Source organism: Lepus europaeus, chromosome 11 (genome assembly GCF_033115175.1).
Source record: "Lepus europaeus isolate LE1 chromosome 11, mLepTim1.pri, whole genome shotgun sequence".
NCBI classification, from domain to species: Eukaryota; Metazoa; Chordata; class Mammalia; order Lagomorpha; family Leporidae; genus Lepus; species Lepus europaeus.
Genome location: NC_084837.1, coordinates 114401594 through 114419612, shown reverse-complemented (window position 1 = coordinate 114419612; position 18019 = coordinate 114401594). Strand labels below are relative to the sequence as shown.

Below are 18019 nucleotides of genomic sequence, written 5' to 3'. Positions count from 1 at the left end.
ACTTCCCGTTAGAGAATACAGGGCACATAATATGGTGTCCATCTCAAGTATGATACAGCAGGTTTTTAAAATGAAACCTTACATGTTGCTGTGGAAGTACATGCCAAGAGCAGTGATTCCGCGGCCGGCGACAGCCCCCAGTCCCGCAGGGGGCACTAGGCAGTCTCTGGCGTCCGGTCAGAGTGCAGAGCTGCGCACTGGCTTCTGGTGAGCAGAGGCCAGGATGCTGATGGACACACTGCAGTGTACACAGCAGGGACTGTCCCGCCCAGTGCCTCAGTGCCTAGGCTGAGCCCCTGCTGGGGGGCCTGCTGAAACCACGTCAGCACACGCCACGCTCAGGTCTCCAGGCAGGACAGGTTAGGAGGAAGGATGGGGGCTTTCGTCCAACAGCGTATAAAGAAAGGATGCTTTAGAAATGAAGTTGAAATTGAAAGAAACACCCGAGTTAAACTGGCAGGGCGAGTGGAGAGACAAGTGAAAATGAAGAAAAACGCAGGCAAAGATCCTGTCCCCCTGTGGGTCTGGTGTGAGAAGGACGAGAAGTCAGGGACGCTGGCCTGCTGGGCCCAGAGTCTGAGCTCAGGATTAGGAAGGCCTCAGAGGGAAGCCTGGACCCAGGTGCTGGCTGCCCAGCAAGAAGTCAGACTCAGGGAAGGAGGGGGCGTTGTACATTTTAGACTCTTCAGCAGGTGTGTGCCGTGGAAGCTTGCGTGGTTAGCAGTACTCCGGGTGCACTACCCAGGACCAGAGTGAAGGCACGGAGTCGTGGGCCCAGTGGGCTTGTGAGGCTGATCTGGAGGTGTGGTGATGGCCTGGAGGATGGTGGGAGCAGTGGCCAGGGGACAACAGGACAGATTCAGGGACTTGTGTAAAAGAAAGCTGCTGTCCTTACTTTGAAGTTTATGATTTCTGAGTGGAGGCCAGGAAGGAGCGATACAGACCTCTGTGAGTCACAGGGCTGTTTTCTAAGCAGGATTGATTTAACCTTTCTAGGCTTACATTTTTCCTGTCTTAAGAAATGTCTATGCCACTACTTACATTGGAAAATTCCCCCGCTCTCTGCATCTGAGAGCTCAGCCAGTAGGTGGCGCTCTATGTCCTGGTTCTGATCCATCATTGTGTTGGGTACCTGAGTTGAAAAAGCCGAGGAGGGGAAAGACCCTCTGCTTTTTCAACTGTGTAATTTTCACTCTATTAAAAAAAATCGCCCTTAATTTAAGCAACAGCACTTGCCTGATACTGACTGTTAGATGGAGAACAGAGAGTAAGTTATCCCTGATTTTAACCGGGTGCAGAGATCTGCTCGTCTAGGCCAGGGATCGACAAACTACGGACGTTAGGCCAGATCAGCCATTACTTTTGGGCCCAGGAGCTAGGAGTTGCTTTTTATGTAAGTAACTCGCTCCTTAGTCTGTGTGTGTTCACTGTCAGGCCTTTTAGGGAAACCTCTGTGCCCCGCGCCTCTCTCTCTGGTGTGAGTGATGTGCCAGTGGCCCTGACAAGCGGCAGCACCACAGAGCGAGAACTGGCTCTGCCAGCTCCTCGCCCCGCACCTTCCCCTCGCTGTCTTGACTGTTGGCGGTCGCCGTGTAACACGTTTCTGGGAGAGCTGTGCTTTCGCAAGCACCTGGGGTCTTGTCCGAGAGTTTAGTTTTTTCTGGATGGAAGCTGGGTTGTGGGAGCTTGGAGCAGGATAGTGTCAGAAGCCTGTCAGTGTCTGGGTGTCTTATCTCGGGGAGCCACACCTGTGACCGGGTCTTTAATACCGCGGTACCTCTGCGTAAGTGTTTTAGCTTTTACTACGCTCGTCTCTCCCGATCTTTCCCTTCCACGTAGGAACAGATGTTCTCAGTGTATGTTTGTAATGCTGCCCCCCGTGTGAGCCTTGTGCGGAGTGCTTCTGCCGTGTGTGACTGTGCCGAGACACTGTCCTCTGCTCCACCCCTCCCCCCGCCCCCGTCATCTCTGTAAGAGGGAACTTGTTAAAACCTTCGGGCGCAGGGCGAACAAGAGAGGTCCAGCCCGTGCTCGCCCGTGGAGCTCTCGTCCTGGGGATCGTTCGTGTGCAGGCCGAGCGTCGGAAGCCGCGGAGTGTGAGAAGTCAGCCAGTGCCCTCCTGCCGGGGCCTGTGATTGCGAGGTTTGAAGATAACAAGCTGTGGGAAGCATGAAAGATGCCTCTCTGAGATGCCGATGTTCACGTGCATTCAGACAGACTGGCGCGTGGCCTGCAGCCCTTGGCAGATTGTCATCGCAATCTCAAGCCAAATCGTTGCTGTCTTAAGGAACCTCACTTCGGAGGTTAGGTCGTTCAGAATGATTGCTTCCGCAGAGTAGTCTGGGACTCGTGTTGGTCACGATGGCGGCGGCTCTTTGCGTAAATGGCCGTCGTAAAGCCAGCTGTTTGAGTTACATTTCTTCACCATACGTGTTAGACTCCTTGTGCTGGAGTCCTGTCTTCATTGCTAGCACAGCAGACTCGGCAGCACTCTGGACCTCTGCTGGACCCACACTCCCAAAGCAGAACCCAGACGTGCTACCTAATCAAGGACTGGCTTTTACAGTGTCATCTCACAGTCCTGGGCCACCAGATTCTTGTGTTGCTGGTGGTAAGATTGGCTGCTTTTCAGATGGGTCTGAAGTTCATTCACAAACGAAAATCAGAGCCATGGTCCGCTTGGGATTCATTTAAATTTTTAATGTTCTCTTTCTCCCAAAAGTGAGAACCACCAACTTTCTTCTTATTCAGTCTCTTACCCAAAGTCAATGTAAACTTTCTATGAAAATCAGGTCCTGCCTAAAACCACCTTCTCTTCCTGGAGAAGCACGGCCTAAGGCTGTGTGCAGCTGGGGGCCACGCCCCCCTTGGAGTCCTGTGTTCTCTGGGAGGCAGCGTGGAGCAGGACCTCAGCAGGCCTGTCCGAGACCTGTGGCCCTGCCTCTCTGTCGGTTCCCACATTCAAGTTGTGGACGTTACCTTGGCTTAAGTTATGGGATCTTGACGTGGAGTGGGAAATGAAGCTGTTCATTCTGGCAATGTTCCTGATTGATTCCCTTCTCTTTCCAAATCCTTTGTCCAAAGGGAGCGTGTTGAAAATACCAGTCGCCCAGGAGAGATGCAAGTAACCATTCAAAACCTAATGCCAGCAACGGTGTACATCTTCAGAGTCACGGCTCAGAACAGGCATGGCTCTGGCGAGCGTTCCTCCCCACTGCGTGTGGAGACACAGCCTGAAGGTAAGTCTTCCACCACCTGTCCTCTGCCAGCAGCGAGCTGCAGGATGTCCCAGGGGACGGCCTGGCTCTGTGTGAGACGCTCACGTGCTCCTGTCTTGCTGCCCTTTTGAGACTTGGCTCAGCTGCCTCCTAGACTCCTCTCCACCTGTCGAATGCTGTGTCCCCGCAGGTTTAAATCCATCGTCACTTTCTGCCCTCAGTTGTGCTCAGTTATGTCCTGCTTGTCTGATGGCAGAGACGAAGCCTCTGTCACCCTTGTTTCCTGTCATGTCTGGTGCCATGCCTTGCACGTGGTGCACGTATGTAGTTGTCCTGTCTTTATACCACACTTTTTAGAAGCTCTTTGAGGCACTATTTTGGTCTCCTGTGCCAGTCTTACTTCTGATTACATTTCTAGGATCTTCTGTGACCCGAATCAGTTTCAGGTTGGCTTATTTTAAGAATGTCTTGTGTATGTTAAGTTTGCACTGCAAACAATAGGCCTACAGTTGCAAGAAGCGATTAGATCATACCAGCTGCTCTTCCCACTAGGGCTTTCTTCTGGACTTGGATTGTTATTATTATTTAAGAGTTAGTTATTTATTTGAAAGAGTAGCAGAGAGAAAGAGATCTTCCATGTGCAGCTTTACCCACTGAACCACGACCCTGGCCTCTAGACTTGCCGCCTTTTATATAAGCCACTGTTTCTCCTTAAATCCTTGTCCGGTCTCCATGTGGTGGTAATTGCGCGTGTAGTGTCAGCTGACCTCCAGCAGTGGCCACGTTACTTCAGAAAGAGCGTGTGAGGGACAGCTGACCTCCAGTAGTGGCCACGTTACTTCAGAAAGAGCGTGTGAGGGACAGCGGACCTCCAGTAGTGGCCACGTTACTTCAGAAAGAGCGTGTGAGGCATAGCTGACCTCCAGCAGTGGCCGTGTTACTTCAGAAAGCGCGTGTGAGGGACAGCGGACCTCCAGCAGTGGCCACGTTACTTCAGAAAGAGCGTGTGAGGCACAGCTGACCTCCAGCAGTGGCCGTGTTACTTCAGAAAGCGCGTGTGAGGGACAGCGGACCTCCAGCAGTGGCCGTGTTACTTCAGAAAGAGCGTGTGAGGTACAGCTGACCTCTAGCAGTGGCCGTGTTACTTCAGAAAGAGCGTGTGAGGTACAGCTGACCTCTAGCAGTGGCCGTGTTACTTCAGAAACAGCGTGTGAGGGACAGCTGACCTCCAGCAGTGGCCGTGTTACTTCAGAAAGAGCGTGTGAGGGACAGCTGACCTCCAGCAGTGGCCGTGTTACTTCAGAAAGCGCGTGTGAGGCACAGCTGACCTCCAGCAGTGGCCGTGTTACTTCAGAAAGAGCGTGTGAGGGACAGCTGACCTCCAGCAGTGGCCATGTTACTTCAGAAAGCGCGTGTGAGGGACAGCGGACCTCCAGCAGTGGCCATGTTACTTCAGAAGGAGCGTGTGAGGCACAGCTGACCTCCAGCAGTGGCCGTGTTACTTCAGAAGGAGCGTGTGAGGGACAGCGGACCTCCAGCAGTGGCCATGTTACTTCAGAAAGAGCGTGTGAGGCACAGCTGACCTCCAGCAGTGGCCGTGTTACTTCAGAAACAGCGTGTGAGGCACAGCGGACCTCCAGCAGTGGCCATGTTACTTCAGAAGGAGCGTGTGAGGCACAGCTGACCTCCAGCAGTGGCCGTGTTACTTCAGAAAGCGAGTGTGAGGGACAGCTGACCTCCAGCAGTGGCCATGTTACTTCAGAAAGCGAGTGTGAGGCACAGCTGACCTCCAGCAGTGGCCATGTTACTTCAGAAAGCGAGTGTGAGGCACAGCTGACCTCCAGCAGTGGCCATGTTACTTCAGAAGGAGCGTGTGAGGCACAGCTGACCTCCAGCAGTGGCCGTGTTACTTCAGAAAGAGCGTGTGAGGGACAGCTGACCTCCAGCAGTGGCCATGTTACTTCAGAAAGCGAGTGTGAGGGACAGCTGACCTCCAGCAGTGGCCGTGTTACTTCAGAAAGCGAGTGTGAGGGACAGCTGACCTCCAGCAGTGGCCGTGTTACTTCAGAAGGAGCGTGTGAGGCACAGCTGACCTCCAGCAGTGGCCATGTTACTTCAGAAAGCGAGTGTGAGGCACAGCTGACCTCCAGCAGTGGCCGTGTTACTTCAGAAAGAGCGTGTGAGGGACAGCGGACCTCCAGCAGTGGCCGTGTTACTACAGAAAGAGCGTGTGAGGGACAGCTGACCTCCAGCAGTGGCCGTGTTACTTCAGAAAGAGCGTGTGAGGGACAGCGGACCTCCAGCAGTGGCCGTGTTACTTCAGAAAGAGCGTGTGAGGCACAGCTGACCTCCAGCAGTGGCCGTGTTACTACAGAAAGAGCGTGTGAGGGACAGCTGACCTCCAGCAGTGGCCGTGTTACTTCAGAAAGAGCGTGTGAGGCACAGCGGACCTCCAGCAGTGGCCATGTTACTTCAGAAGGAGCGTGTGAGGCACAGCTGACCTCCAGCAGTGGCCGTGTTACTTCAGAAAGAGCGTGTGAGGCACAGCGGACCTCCAGCAGTGGCCATGTTACTTCAGAAGGAGCGTGTGAGGGACAGCTGACCTCCAGCAGTGGCCGTGTTACTACAGAAAGAGCGTGTGAGGGACAGCTGACCTCCAGCAGTGGCCGTGTTACTTCAGAAGGAGCGTGTGAGGCACAGCGGACCTCCAGCAGTGGCTGTGTTACTTCAGAAGGAGCGTGTGAGGGACAGCTGACCTCCAGCAGTGGCCGTGTTACTTCAGAAAGCGAGTGTGAGGGACAGCTGACCTTCAGCAGTGGCCGTGTTACTTCAGAAAGCGAGTGTGAGGCACAGCTGACCTCCAGCAGTGGCCGTGTTACTTCAGAAAGAGCGTGTGAGGCACAGCTGACCTCCAGCAGTGGCCATGTTACTTCAGAAAGCGAGTGTGAGGGACAGCTGACCTCCAGCAGTGGCCATGTTACTTCAGAAAGAGCGTGTGAGGCACAGCGGACCTCCAGCAGTGGCCGTGTTACTTCAGAAAGAGCGCGTGAGGTACAGCTGACCTCCAGCAGTGGCCGTGTTACTTCAGAAAGAGCGTGTGAGGCACAGCTGACCTCCAGCAGTGGCCATGTTACTTCAGAAGGAGCGTGTGAGGGACAGCGGACCTCCAGCAGTGGCCATGTTACTTCAGAAAGAGCGTGTGAGGCACAGCGGACCTCCAGCAGTGGCCGTGTTACTTCAGAAGGAGCGTGTGAGGGACAGCTGACCTCCAGCAGTGGCCGTGTTACTTCAGAAAGAGCGTGTGAGGGACAGCGGACCTCCAGCAGTGGCCACGTTACTTCAGAAAGAGCGTGTGAGGGACAGCGGACCTCCAGCAGTGGCCACGTTACTTCAGAAAGAGCGTGTGAGGCACAGCTGACCTCCAGCATTGGCCGTGTTACTTCAGAAAGAGCGTGTGAGGCACAGCTGACCTCCAGCAGTGGCCATGTTACTTCAGAAGGAGCGTGTGAGGTACAGCGGACCTCCAGCAGTGACCTCCAGCAGTGGCCGTGTTACTTCAGAAAGCGAGTGTGAGGGACAGCGGACCTCCAGCAGTGGCCATGTTACTTCAGAAAGCGCGTGTGAGGGACAGCTGACCTCCAGCAGTGGCCATATTACTTCAGAAAGAGCGTGTGAGGGACACTGGTGGAAGCTGCTGAGCAGGGCGCAGAGCAGATGAGGTGACTTAAACGTGCAGCTGAGCTGTGCAAGTACTCCAGGGCCTTCGCCGGGTGGGGAGAAGGAAGGCAGGACGCTGTGGAGCTTCGCTCACTGACGTAGCGCATCGTCCGTCTGGTTCATCTAGTCCCTTCCACGCCAGGTGCTGTGCAGTGTTCCCGAGATACAGGAAGAGCCTTAAAGACTGAACAGGCACGATGGGAGGCCACTGATCTCAGTGCTGGAGGTTAACAGTCAGGAGTCGAACCTAAGCAAGGGTCGGAATCCCCTAAGGGAGGAATGTGTTCCCGATGACAGCAAGAGGGGCTTGAATTTCACGGTTTTCCACGTTCAGACAGGAGCCGGAGCACTCCATTAGAGTTAGAGCTCCGTCAGGTCTCGTGTTCAGGCACCACACACCAGACACGGAGACACAGCAAGGAAAGGCCACAGTGAAGATGGCTCAGTCCACGCGGGGTCCCAGGGAAGGCAGAAACCCGAGGTCATCTTGAGCATTAGAGGTCGAACAAGCTTTCTCCAGGAAGCCCCCTCCCCTCGCCCCAGTCCTGGAAAGAAGACCAGACAGGCGCAGGCGAGGTGAGCCGTGAAGGAGATGGACGAGAAGCCCTTGGATGGGATCCAGTACACAGGTTCCGCTGGAAGCTGTGAACCTCCGGAAGCTGCGTGAAAGTGTGTGTGTGTGTGTGCACACGTGCGCACACGCATGTTCAGGTTTCCTCTGAAAGAAGGGGTCTGTAGCTGTCATCGTCCTCTCAGAGCTTGCGAGTCGCACCGTTGAGGGCCACTGAACCAGGAGTCAGTGTGGAGTGGGGAGGTGAGGGGACAGGTGTGCAGAAGAGTGGTTGGTTGAGTGCCTAGCCTGTGCCAGTCGCTGTGCTAGGCTGTCAGGATGGAAAATGAGCAAGACAAGGAGCTTAGCGCCCCAGGCACAGAGGAGCAGAGACAAGGCAGTGTGATGTGCTGGCTGAAAGAGAGTGCGGTGGGAGGGGCAGCAGGCTCGGGGAGGGTGTTTTAGGGATGGAGGGGGAGCATCATGTGTTTTGGCGAAAGGGAAGTGGTTACTCGAGAGAGATTTGCATTTCGTGTGGAGCTGTTCATCTTGTGTGGGGGAGGCACAGATGTTGGACTCAGCCTTGGAAAATATTTTACATATTTAGCTTCACAGACCAACTTATAATGCTTTCCGCTTACGCCACACGCAGCTGAAATGAGAGAATTCATTAGCACCCTTTTTCAGGCCAACACCTTAGTCAATGAATGCATTGAAAGCGCTCTCCAGAGACGGAGGGGCTGCTTTATTCTCCTCTCCCTTCAGTAAGTTAGAGGAGAGTTTTCAGTAGCAGCACAAGTGTAACAAATCCGTTCCTGTACATTCGGCAGGCCGTAAAAAATATCTGAATGTCAAGTGAGTGACGTGAGTCATGACTAAGTCGGGAAACCTGGGAGTGACTGCGTTCGGCTTTCTCCCCTTGGCACAGCCAAACTCATCTGTGCTGTGGTGCTGTTACCCGGGAAAGCCAGTTTGTCTAACATCTGTGAGGTCCCGCCCTTCCAGCTCTTACACCCAATGAGTAGCTACTGCGGAAAATGCTGATGCCAGAGAAATTGTTCTCAGATACAGAGCGCCCATCCAAGTGCAGGCGTAGGCAGCTGCCCAGGATTTATGTCCGAGCTGGGACTGGAACGCTGTGTGAGCCGTCACAGGAGTTAGGACCCCCGGGGCAGGCTGATGGCGCTGCGCGTAGGTGAGCCAACCATCTGGTCTGCCAGGCGCTCGCATCCTGCCGAGGGTATGGTCATCTTCTCTTCCTGGTCTTCCTGAGCACTCGTTCTGGAACCAGAGACCACCACCGCCGGCTACTGTTCCCACCACTCGGGAAAGTCCTCAGCTGTCAGCAGGGGTGATGGGAGCAGCTGCCACGTAGGAATCAGCGTGGAGACCACGCGAGAACACACGCGTGCGGCCTGCTGAGCAGTCAGTGAAGGCTGGCTGTGTGTACAGTTCCCTGTTACTCCCTTTTTCTGGTTCTGGTCCTTTGCTTTCTTCCTTCGGTGTGCATGTTCACTTGTCCTTTCTAAACGCAGGCCTGATTACGCCCTGCCCCTGGCGAGAGAGCTTCCGTAACCCCCAGCGCCTGCTAGCGCTCTGTGCCCTCCGCCATGTTCCCCTTCCTCGTCTCCACCCAGCTGCAGCGCCCCATTGACTGGAGCCGTTTCTGCTGGGAACCTGAGGGCACTGTTTGTTCTGGACTCTGGGAAGCCCCCTAGTCCTTCCCTGCTCTGACCAGCCCCTGCCAAGACACAGCTGGGTACTCTGTGCCTTGTGTTCCCTAACCTGTTAGCACTTCGGGCGTTGCTGTCACGGTGTGTCTGACTTCCCTCCCAGGCCGGGTGTTGCTCTCCGTGGGCAGGGGCTCTGGCCACTGCTGTACCCCCAGGGCCTCCCGCGAGGTCTGGCAGAAGCGGGCTCTCTTTTTGGGCGGTTGCCTTGGGTTTTGCTGCACAGCCCCACAGCAAAGCTGGGATTTTATAAACCACGAATCCTGCAGTGTCCCATTTTTTTCGTATTTTGAATGCATTGTAGCTACTTCACAGATAATATTTGGTTTTGATTTGAGTCATAAAATGCAAAGTGAAACCGCTTCAGACAAATAATTTATTTTCTTAGGTCTTACTGTTTTTAAGATACGACCGGCGTGACGGTGCTGCCGAGAATGCTTAGCGAAGAGTTGGTCATTTTCAATGATTTCTTGGTTCTCTCTCGAAATTTTCCCTCCAGTCCAGCTCCCTGGCCCAGCACCTAACATCCGAGCATATGCGACGTCCCCTACCTCCATCACTGTCACGTGGGAGACGCCATTGTCTGGCAATGGAGAGATTCAGAACTACAAGTTGTACTACCTGGAGAAGGGGACGGACAAGGAACAGGTAGAGGACTGAGCCAGCCGTGGCCCCTTCCCTGGGAGAGCAGGGTTGAAACATGTTTCCACATCTCAGTAGTTGCTCACCGGGTGGAGGACGAGGTACAGGAAGTGGAGAGTTGACAGAGTCTGGTGGTGCCAGCAAGGGTTGCTAGGTGTCAGGTGGTGTCTCCAGGTACACTGGCCCTGGGTGTGATGAACATGGAAGGAGGCCTGTGCTGTTGGGTAGGAGGCAGCGTTTCTGGGGTGGCTTCTTTGTCTTGCAGCGTTTCTTTTGCCCACGTTATGTATCTTTGCACTGTTTTATTTCATTCCAGGACGTCGACGTTTCAAGTCACTCCTACACCCTTAACGGGCTGAAAAAACACACCGAGTACACCTTCCGAGTGGTGGCCTACAATAAGCACGGCCCCGGGGTGTCCACGCAGGACGTCGCTGTGCGGACCCTGTCAGACGGTGAGTCTGTTCCTGTGGCACAGAAGGCCCAGGCCCACGCCTCTCTAGTGTGGCTTTGGTCAGGTCACTTCCGTTTCTGAGTGTAAGAGACCCCGGCTTGGTCAGGCTGTTGGGAAGGTTCAGCGAGAAGGCATCGCACCCGCGGTGCCCGGCACTGTGCAGGCTCCCTTGGCATCTGTTAGCTTGAGCAGGGCCTCTGTGCCTGTCGATAGTACTGCTTCTTCCTGACAGAGCCGTCGGGGCTGTTAGGTTAGCTTCACTCTTACTCTGCTTAGCAGTCGGAGTCCCACGCCGTGTTGGTCTTTTTAATCCCTTCGTGTTTTGTGACAGTTTCATTTCTGACCTATGACGGAACAAAGTTGCCTGTGTGTGCCCGTGACCAAGGCAGTGTTTCTCAGACTACAGACTGCCCGAGAGATTGAGGCGGTCGAGACCAGTGTCTTCAGACTAGAAAATACTAGCGTTCATTGCACTAAATAAGTGTGTTTTAATTAAAATGTCTGAAAACTGTGTGTGTGCGTGTGTGTAATAGCCCTTCCATCTGTAAACACGCATGCTGTAGAAGCTACAGTGCGCCTGCTTCAAGCCAGTGGTTGAACTTGACATCACCAGCATAGAGGTGGACCGACTGCCAGCGCTCACTCCACTGCTGTGGGGCGTGGGTAGACATGTGGCCTCGCGAGACTCCTGTATCCCTGCTGGAAATGCTTAATTGGAATCAGGTTGCAGTGAAACAAACACCCCCAAACTGAGGGAATTCCTGGCCCCCACCCCCACTCTGCTGCTCAACTAATAGCTGAGGAGTCATCATGGAATCTAGACAGAAGAAGAAAGACACATGAAATACAGCACGGGTGATCATGGCTGGGCCTGGGATCTGGAGGTGAAAACGGCTGTAAGAGAGGCTGTTGGTCTGTGACTGTGGATATTCCTAGGCAGTGGTAAACGTTAGCTGTGTTATTGGGTGTACCAGGCAGTGGTAAACGTTAGCTGTGTTATTGGGTGTACTAGATAATGTTAAACGATAGCTGTATTATTGGGTGTACTAGATAATGTTAAACGTTAGCTGTGTTATTGGGTGTACCAGGCAGTGGTAAACGTTAGCTGTGTTATTGGGTGTACTAGGCAGTGGTAAACGTTAGCTGTGTTATTGGGTGTACCAGGCAGTGGTAAACGTTAGCTGTGTTATTGGGTGTACTAGGCAGTGATAAACGTTAGCTGTGTTATTGGGTGTACTAGGCAGTGATCAACGTTAGCTGTGTTATTGGGTGTACTAGGCAGTGATAAACGTTAGCTGTGTTATTGGGTGTACTAGGCAGTGATCAACGTTAGCTGTGTTATTGGGTGTACTAGGCAGTGATAAACGTTAGCTGTGTTATTGGGTGTACTAGATAATGTTAAACGTTAGCTGTGTTATTGGGTGTACCAGGCAGTGATAAACGTTAGCTGTGTTATTGGGTGTACCAGGCAGTGGTGAACGTTAGCTGTGTTATTGGGTGTACTAGGCAGTGATAAACGTTAGCTGTGTTATTGGGTGTACCAGGCAGTGGTAAACGTTAGCTGTGTTATTGGGTGTACTAGGCAGTGATAAACGTTAGCTGTGTTATTGGGTGTACCAGGCAGTGGTAAACGTTAGCTGTGTTATTGGGTGTACCAGGCAGTGGTAAACGTTAGCTGTGTTATTGGGTGTACCAGGCAGTGATAAACGTTAGCTGTGTTATTGGGTGTACTAGGCAGTGATAAACGTTAGCTGTGTTATTGGGTGTACCAGGCAGTGGTGAACGTTAGCTGTGTTATTGGGTGTACTAGGCAGTGGTAAACATTAGCTGTGTTATTGGGTGTACCAGGCAGTGATAAACGTTAGCTGTGTTATTGGGTGTACTAGGCAGTGATAAACGTTAGCTGTGTTATTGGGTGTACTAGGCAGTGGTAAACGTTAGCTGTGTTATTGGGTGTACTAGGCAGTGGTAAACGTTAGCTGTGTTATTGGGTGTACCAGGCAGTGGTGAACGTTAGCTGTGTTATTGGGTGTACCAGGCAGTGGTAAACGTTAGCTGTGTTATTGGGTGTACTAGATAATGTTAAACGTTAGCTGTGTTATTGGGTGTACTAGGCAGTGGTAAACGTTAGCTGTGTTATTGGGTGTACTAGATAATGTTAAACGTTAGCTGTGTTATTGGGTGTACTAGGCAGTGGTAAACGTTAGCTGTGTTATTGGGTGTACCAGGCAGTGGTGAACGTTAGCTGTGTTATTGGGTGTACCAGGCAGTGGTAAACGTTAGCTGTGTTATTGGGTGTACTAGATAATGTTAAACGTTAGCTGTGTTATTGGGTGTACTAGGCAGTGGTAAACGTTAGCTGTGTTATTGGGTGTACTAGATAATGTTAAACGTTAGCTGTGTTATTGGGTGTACTAGGCAGTGGTAAACGTTAGCTGTGTTATTGGGTGTACCAGGCAGTGGTGAACGTTAGCTGTGTTATTGGGTGTACCAGGCAGTGTTAAACGTTAGCTGTGTTATTGGGTGTACTAGGCAGTGGTAAACGTTAGCTGTGTTATTGGGTGTACCAGGCAGTGATAAACGTTAGCTGTGTTATTGGGTGTACTAGGCAGTGATAAACGTTAGCTGTGTTATTGGGTGTACTAGATAATGTTAAACGTTAGCTGTGTTATTGGGTGTACCAGGCAGTGATAAACGTTAGCTGTGTTATTGGGTGTACCAGGCAGTGGTGAACGTTAGCTGTGTTATTGGGTGTACCAGGCAGTGATAAACGTTAGCTGTGTTATTGGGTGTACCAGGCAGTGGTAAACGTTAGCTGTGTTATTGGGTGTATTAGGCAGTGGTAAACGTTAGCTGTGTTATTGGGTGTACCAGGCAGTGGTAAACGTTAGCTGTGTTATTGGGTGTACTAGGCAGTGATAAACGTTAGCTGTGTTATTGGGTGTACCAGGCAGTGGTAAACGTTAGCTGTGTTATTGGGTGTACCAGGCAGTGTTAAACGTTAGCTGTGTTATTGGGTGTACCAGGCAGTGGTAAACGTTAGCTGTGTTATTGGGTGTACCAGGCAGTGATAAACGTTAGCTGTGTTATTGGGTGTACTAGGCAGTGGTAAACGTTAGCTGTGTTATTGGGTGTACCAGGCAGTGATAAACGTTAGCTGTGTTATTGGGTGTACTAGGCAGTGATAAACGTTAGCTGTGTTATTGGGTGTACCAGGCAGTGATAAACGTTAGCTGTGTTATTGGGTGTACTAGGCAGTGGTAAACGTTAGCTGTGTTATTCGGTGTACTAGATAATGTTTAACATTAGCTGTGTTATTGGGTGTACCAGGCAGTGGTAAACGTTAGCTGTGTTATTGGGTGTACTAGGCAGTGATAAACGTTAGCTGTGTTATTCGGTGTACTAGATAATGTTTAACATTAGCTGTGTTATTGGGTGTACTAGGCAGTGGTAAACGTTAGCTGTGTTATTGGGTGTACTAGGCAGTGGTAAACGTTAGCTGTGTTATTGGGTGTACTATATAATGTTAAACGTTAGCTGTGTTATTGGGTGTACCAGGCAGTGTTAAACATTAGCTCTTCTCAGACCACAAAGGAATGAAATTGGAAATTAGCAACTCGGGAATCCATGGAACACATGCAAACACATGGAGGTTGAACAACATGCTCCTGAATGAACAATGGGTCATAGAAGAAATTAAAAGAGAAATCAAAAATTTTCTGGAAGTAAATGAGGATAAAAGCACAACATACCAAAACCTCTGGGATACAACAAAAGCAGTGTTAAGAGGAAAGTTTATATCAATAGGTGCTGACATCAAGAAATTGGAAAGGCACCAAATAGATGAGCTTTCAAGTCATCTCAAGGATCTAGAAAATCTGCAGCAAACCAAACCCAAACCCAGTAGGAGAAGAGAAATAATTAAAATCAAAGAAGAAATCAACAGGATTGAATCCAAAACAACATTACAAAAAATCAGCCAAACAAGGAGCTGGTTTTTTGAAAAAATAAACAAAATTGACACCCCATCGGCCCAACTAACTAAAAAAAGAAGAGAAAAGACCCAAATCAATAGGATCAGAGATGAAAAGGGAAACGTAACAACAGACACCACAGAAATAAAAAGAATCATCAGAAATTACTACAAGGACTTGTATGCCAGCAAACAGGGAAATCTATCAGAAATGGACAGATTCTTGGACACATACAACCTACCTAAATTGAGCCAGGAAGACATAGAAAACCTAAACAGACCCATAACTGACACAGAAATTGAAACAGTAATAAAGGCCCTCCCAACAAAGAAAAGCCCAGGATCAGATGGATTCACTGCTGAGTTCTACCAGACATTTAGAGAAGAACTAACTCCAATTCTTCTCAAACTATTCAAAACAATCGAAAAAGAGGGAATCCTCCCAAATTCTTTCTATGAAGCCAGCATCACCTTAATTCCTAAGCCGGAGAAAGATGCAGCATTGAAAGAGAATTACAAACCCATATCCCTGATGAACATAGATGCAAAAATCCTCAATAAAATTCTGGCCAATAGAATGCAACAACACATCAGAAAGATCATCCACCCAAACCAAGTGGGATTTATCCCTGGTATGCAGGGATGGTTCAACATTCGCAAAACAATCAATGTAATACACTACATTAACAGACTGCAGAAGAAAAACCATATGATTCTCTCAATAGACGCAGAGAAAGCATTTGATAAAATACAACACCCTTTCATGATGAAAACTCTAAGCAAACTGGGAATGGAAGGAACATTCCTCAATACAATCAAAGCAATATATGAAAAACCCACGGCCAACATCCTATTGAATGGGGAAAAGTTGGAAGCATTTCCGCTGAGATCTGGTACCAGACAGGGATGCCCACTCTCACCACTGCTCTTCAATATAGTTCTGGAAGTTTTAGCCAGAGCTATTAGGCAAGAAAAAGAAATTAAAGGGATACAAATTGGGAAGGAAGAACTCAAACTATCCCTCTTTGCAGATGATATGATTCTTTATTTAGGGGACCCAAAGAACTCTACTAAGAGACTACTGGAACTCATCGAAGAGTTTGGCAAAGTAGCAGGATATAAAATCAATGCACAAAAATCAACAGCCTTTGTATACACAGGCAATGCCACGGCTGAGGAAGAACTTCTAAGATCAATCCCATTCACAACAGCTACAAAAACAATCAAATACCTTGGAATAAACTTAACCAAGGACGTAAAAGATCTCTACGATGAAAACTACAAAACCTTAGAGAAAGAAATAGAAGAGGATACCAAAAAATGGAGAAATCTTCCATGCTCATGGACTGGAAGAATCAATATCATCAAAATGTCTATTCTCCCAAAAGCAATTTATACATTCAATGCAATACCAATCAAGATACCGAAGACCTTCTTCTCAGATCTGGAAAAAATGATGCTGAAATTCATATGGAGACACAGAAGACCTCGAATAGCCAAAGCAATCTTGTACAACAAAAACAAAGCCGGAGGCATCACAATACCAGATTTCAGGACATACTACAGGGCAGTTGTTATCAAAACAGCATGGTACTGGTACAGAAACAGAAGGATAGACCAATGGAACAGAATAGAAACACCAGAAATCAATCCAAACATCTACAGCCAACTTATATTTGATCAAAGATTCAAAACTAACCCCTGGAATAAGGACAGCCTATTCAATAAATGGTGCTGGGAAAATTGGATTTCCACGTGCAGAAGCTTGAAGCAAGACCCATACCTTTCACCTTACACAAAAATTCACTCAACATGGATTAAAGACTTAAATCTACGACCCGAAACCATCAAATTATTAGAGAGCATTGGAGAAACCCTGCAAGATATAGGTACAGGCAAAGACTTCTTGGAAAAGACCCCAGGAGCACAGGCAGTCAAAACCAAAATTAACATTTGGGATTGCATCAAATTGAGAAGTTTCTGTACTTCAAAAGAAACAGTCAGGAAAGTGAAGAGGCAACCGACAGAATGGGAAAAAATATTTGCAAACTATACTACAGATAAAGGGTTGACAACCAGAATCTACAAAGAAATCAAGAAAATCCACAACAACAGAACAAACAACCCACTTAAGAGATGGGCCAAGGACCGCAATAGACATTTTTCGAAAGAGGAAATCCAAATGGCCAACAGACACATGAAAAAATGTTCAAGATCACTAGCAATCAGAGAAATGCAAATCAAAACCACAATGAGGTTTCACCTCACCCCGGTGAGAATGGCTCACATTCAGAAATCTACCAACAACAGATGCTGGAGAGGATGTGGGGAAAAAGGGACACTAACCCACTGTTGGTGGGAATGCAAACTGGTTAAGCCACTATGGAAGTCAGTCTGGAGATTCCTCAGAAACCTGAACATAACCCTACCATACAACCCAGCCATCGCACTCCTTGGAATTTACCCAAAGGAAATTAATTTGGCTAATAAAAAAGCCATCTGCACATTAATGTTTATTGCAGCTCAATTCACAATAGCTAAGACCTGGAATCAACCCAAATGCCCATCAACAGTAGACTGGATAAAGAAATTATGGGACATGTACTCTATAGAATACTATACAGCAGTAAGGAACAATGAAACCCAGTCATTTGCAACAAGATGGAGGGATCTGGAAAACATCATGCTGAGTGAATTAAGCCAGTCCCAAAGAGACAAATTTCATTTGTTTTCCCTGATCGGCGACAACTGAGCACCAAAGGGGAAACCTGTTAAGTGAAATGGACACTATAAGAATCTATGACATGATCAGCTCTTGTCCTGGCTCTAGATGTACAATGTAATACTTTATCCTTTTTAGTATTTGTTGTTGTTGTTCTAGTACTAGTGGTTGAACTCTGTAATTAGCACACAATTCTTCTTAGGTGTTTAAATTTTAACTGAAAAGTGATCCCTGTTAAATTTAAGAGTGGAAAAAGAGAGGGAGGAGATGTACAATTTAGGACATGCACAATCTGACTTGCCACAAATGATGGCGTTAGAAATGTACCAGGGGATTCCAATACAATCCCATCAAGGTGGCATGTACCAATGCCATCTCACTAGTCCAAGTGATTAATTTCAGTTCACAACCAATGGCTCTGATAGGTCTAAGAATCAAAGGGATCACACAAACAAGACAAGTGTCTGCTAATACTAACTGATAGAATCAAAAAGGGAGAGAAAGATCCAACGTGGGAAGTGGGATACACAGCAGACTCATAGAATGGCAGGCGTCCTAAACAACACTCTGGCCTCAGAATCAGCCCTTAAGGCAGTCGGATCTGGCGGAAGAGCCCATGAGAGTATTGCAGGCATGGAAAGCCAAGACACCATGGAAAAGAAAAAAAAAAGAAGACCTAAATGAAAGATCTCTGTGAGTGAGATCCCAGTGGAAAGAATGGGGCCATCAAAGAAGGAAGTACCTTTCTCTGAAGGGAGGAGAGAACTTCCACTTTGACTATGACCCTATCGGAATAAGATCAAAGTCAGCGAACTCTAAAGGCTTCCATAGCCCTGGCAGCTCATGACTAGAGCCTAGGGAGATTACTGACGCCATGAACAGGAGTGTCAAATTGTTAAGTCAGCAATAGGAGTCACTGTGTACTTACATCCCATGTGGGATCTGTCCTTAATGTGTTGTCTAATGTGCGGTGATGCTATAACTAGTACTGAAACAGTATTTTTACACTTTGT

The 18019-nt window shown here is 49.2% G+C and overlaps 1 protein-coding gene across 1 annotated transcript in view; it reads left to right on the top strand.

Annotated features, from left to right (window-relative positions):
• Window positions 1-18019, top strand: part of NEO1 (neogenin 1) — a 225614-nt gene that overhangs the window by 158671 nt on the left and 48924 nt on the right. The window contains exons 9-11 of the mRNA XM_062206680.1: window positions 3085-3239; window positions 9715-9863; window positions 10174-10312. Of these exons, the coding sequence (XP_062062664.1) occupies window positions 3085-3239; window positions 9715-9863; window positions 10174-10312 (443 nt within the window). The remainder of the gene's footprint in view (window positions 1-3084; window positions 3240-9714; window positions 9864-10173; window positions 10313-18019) is intronic.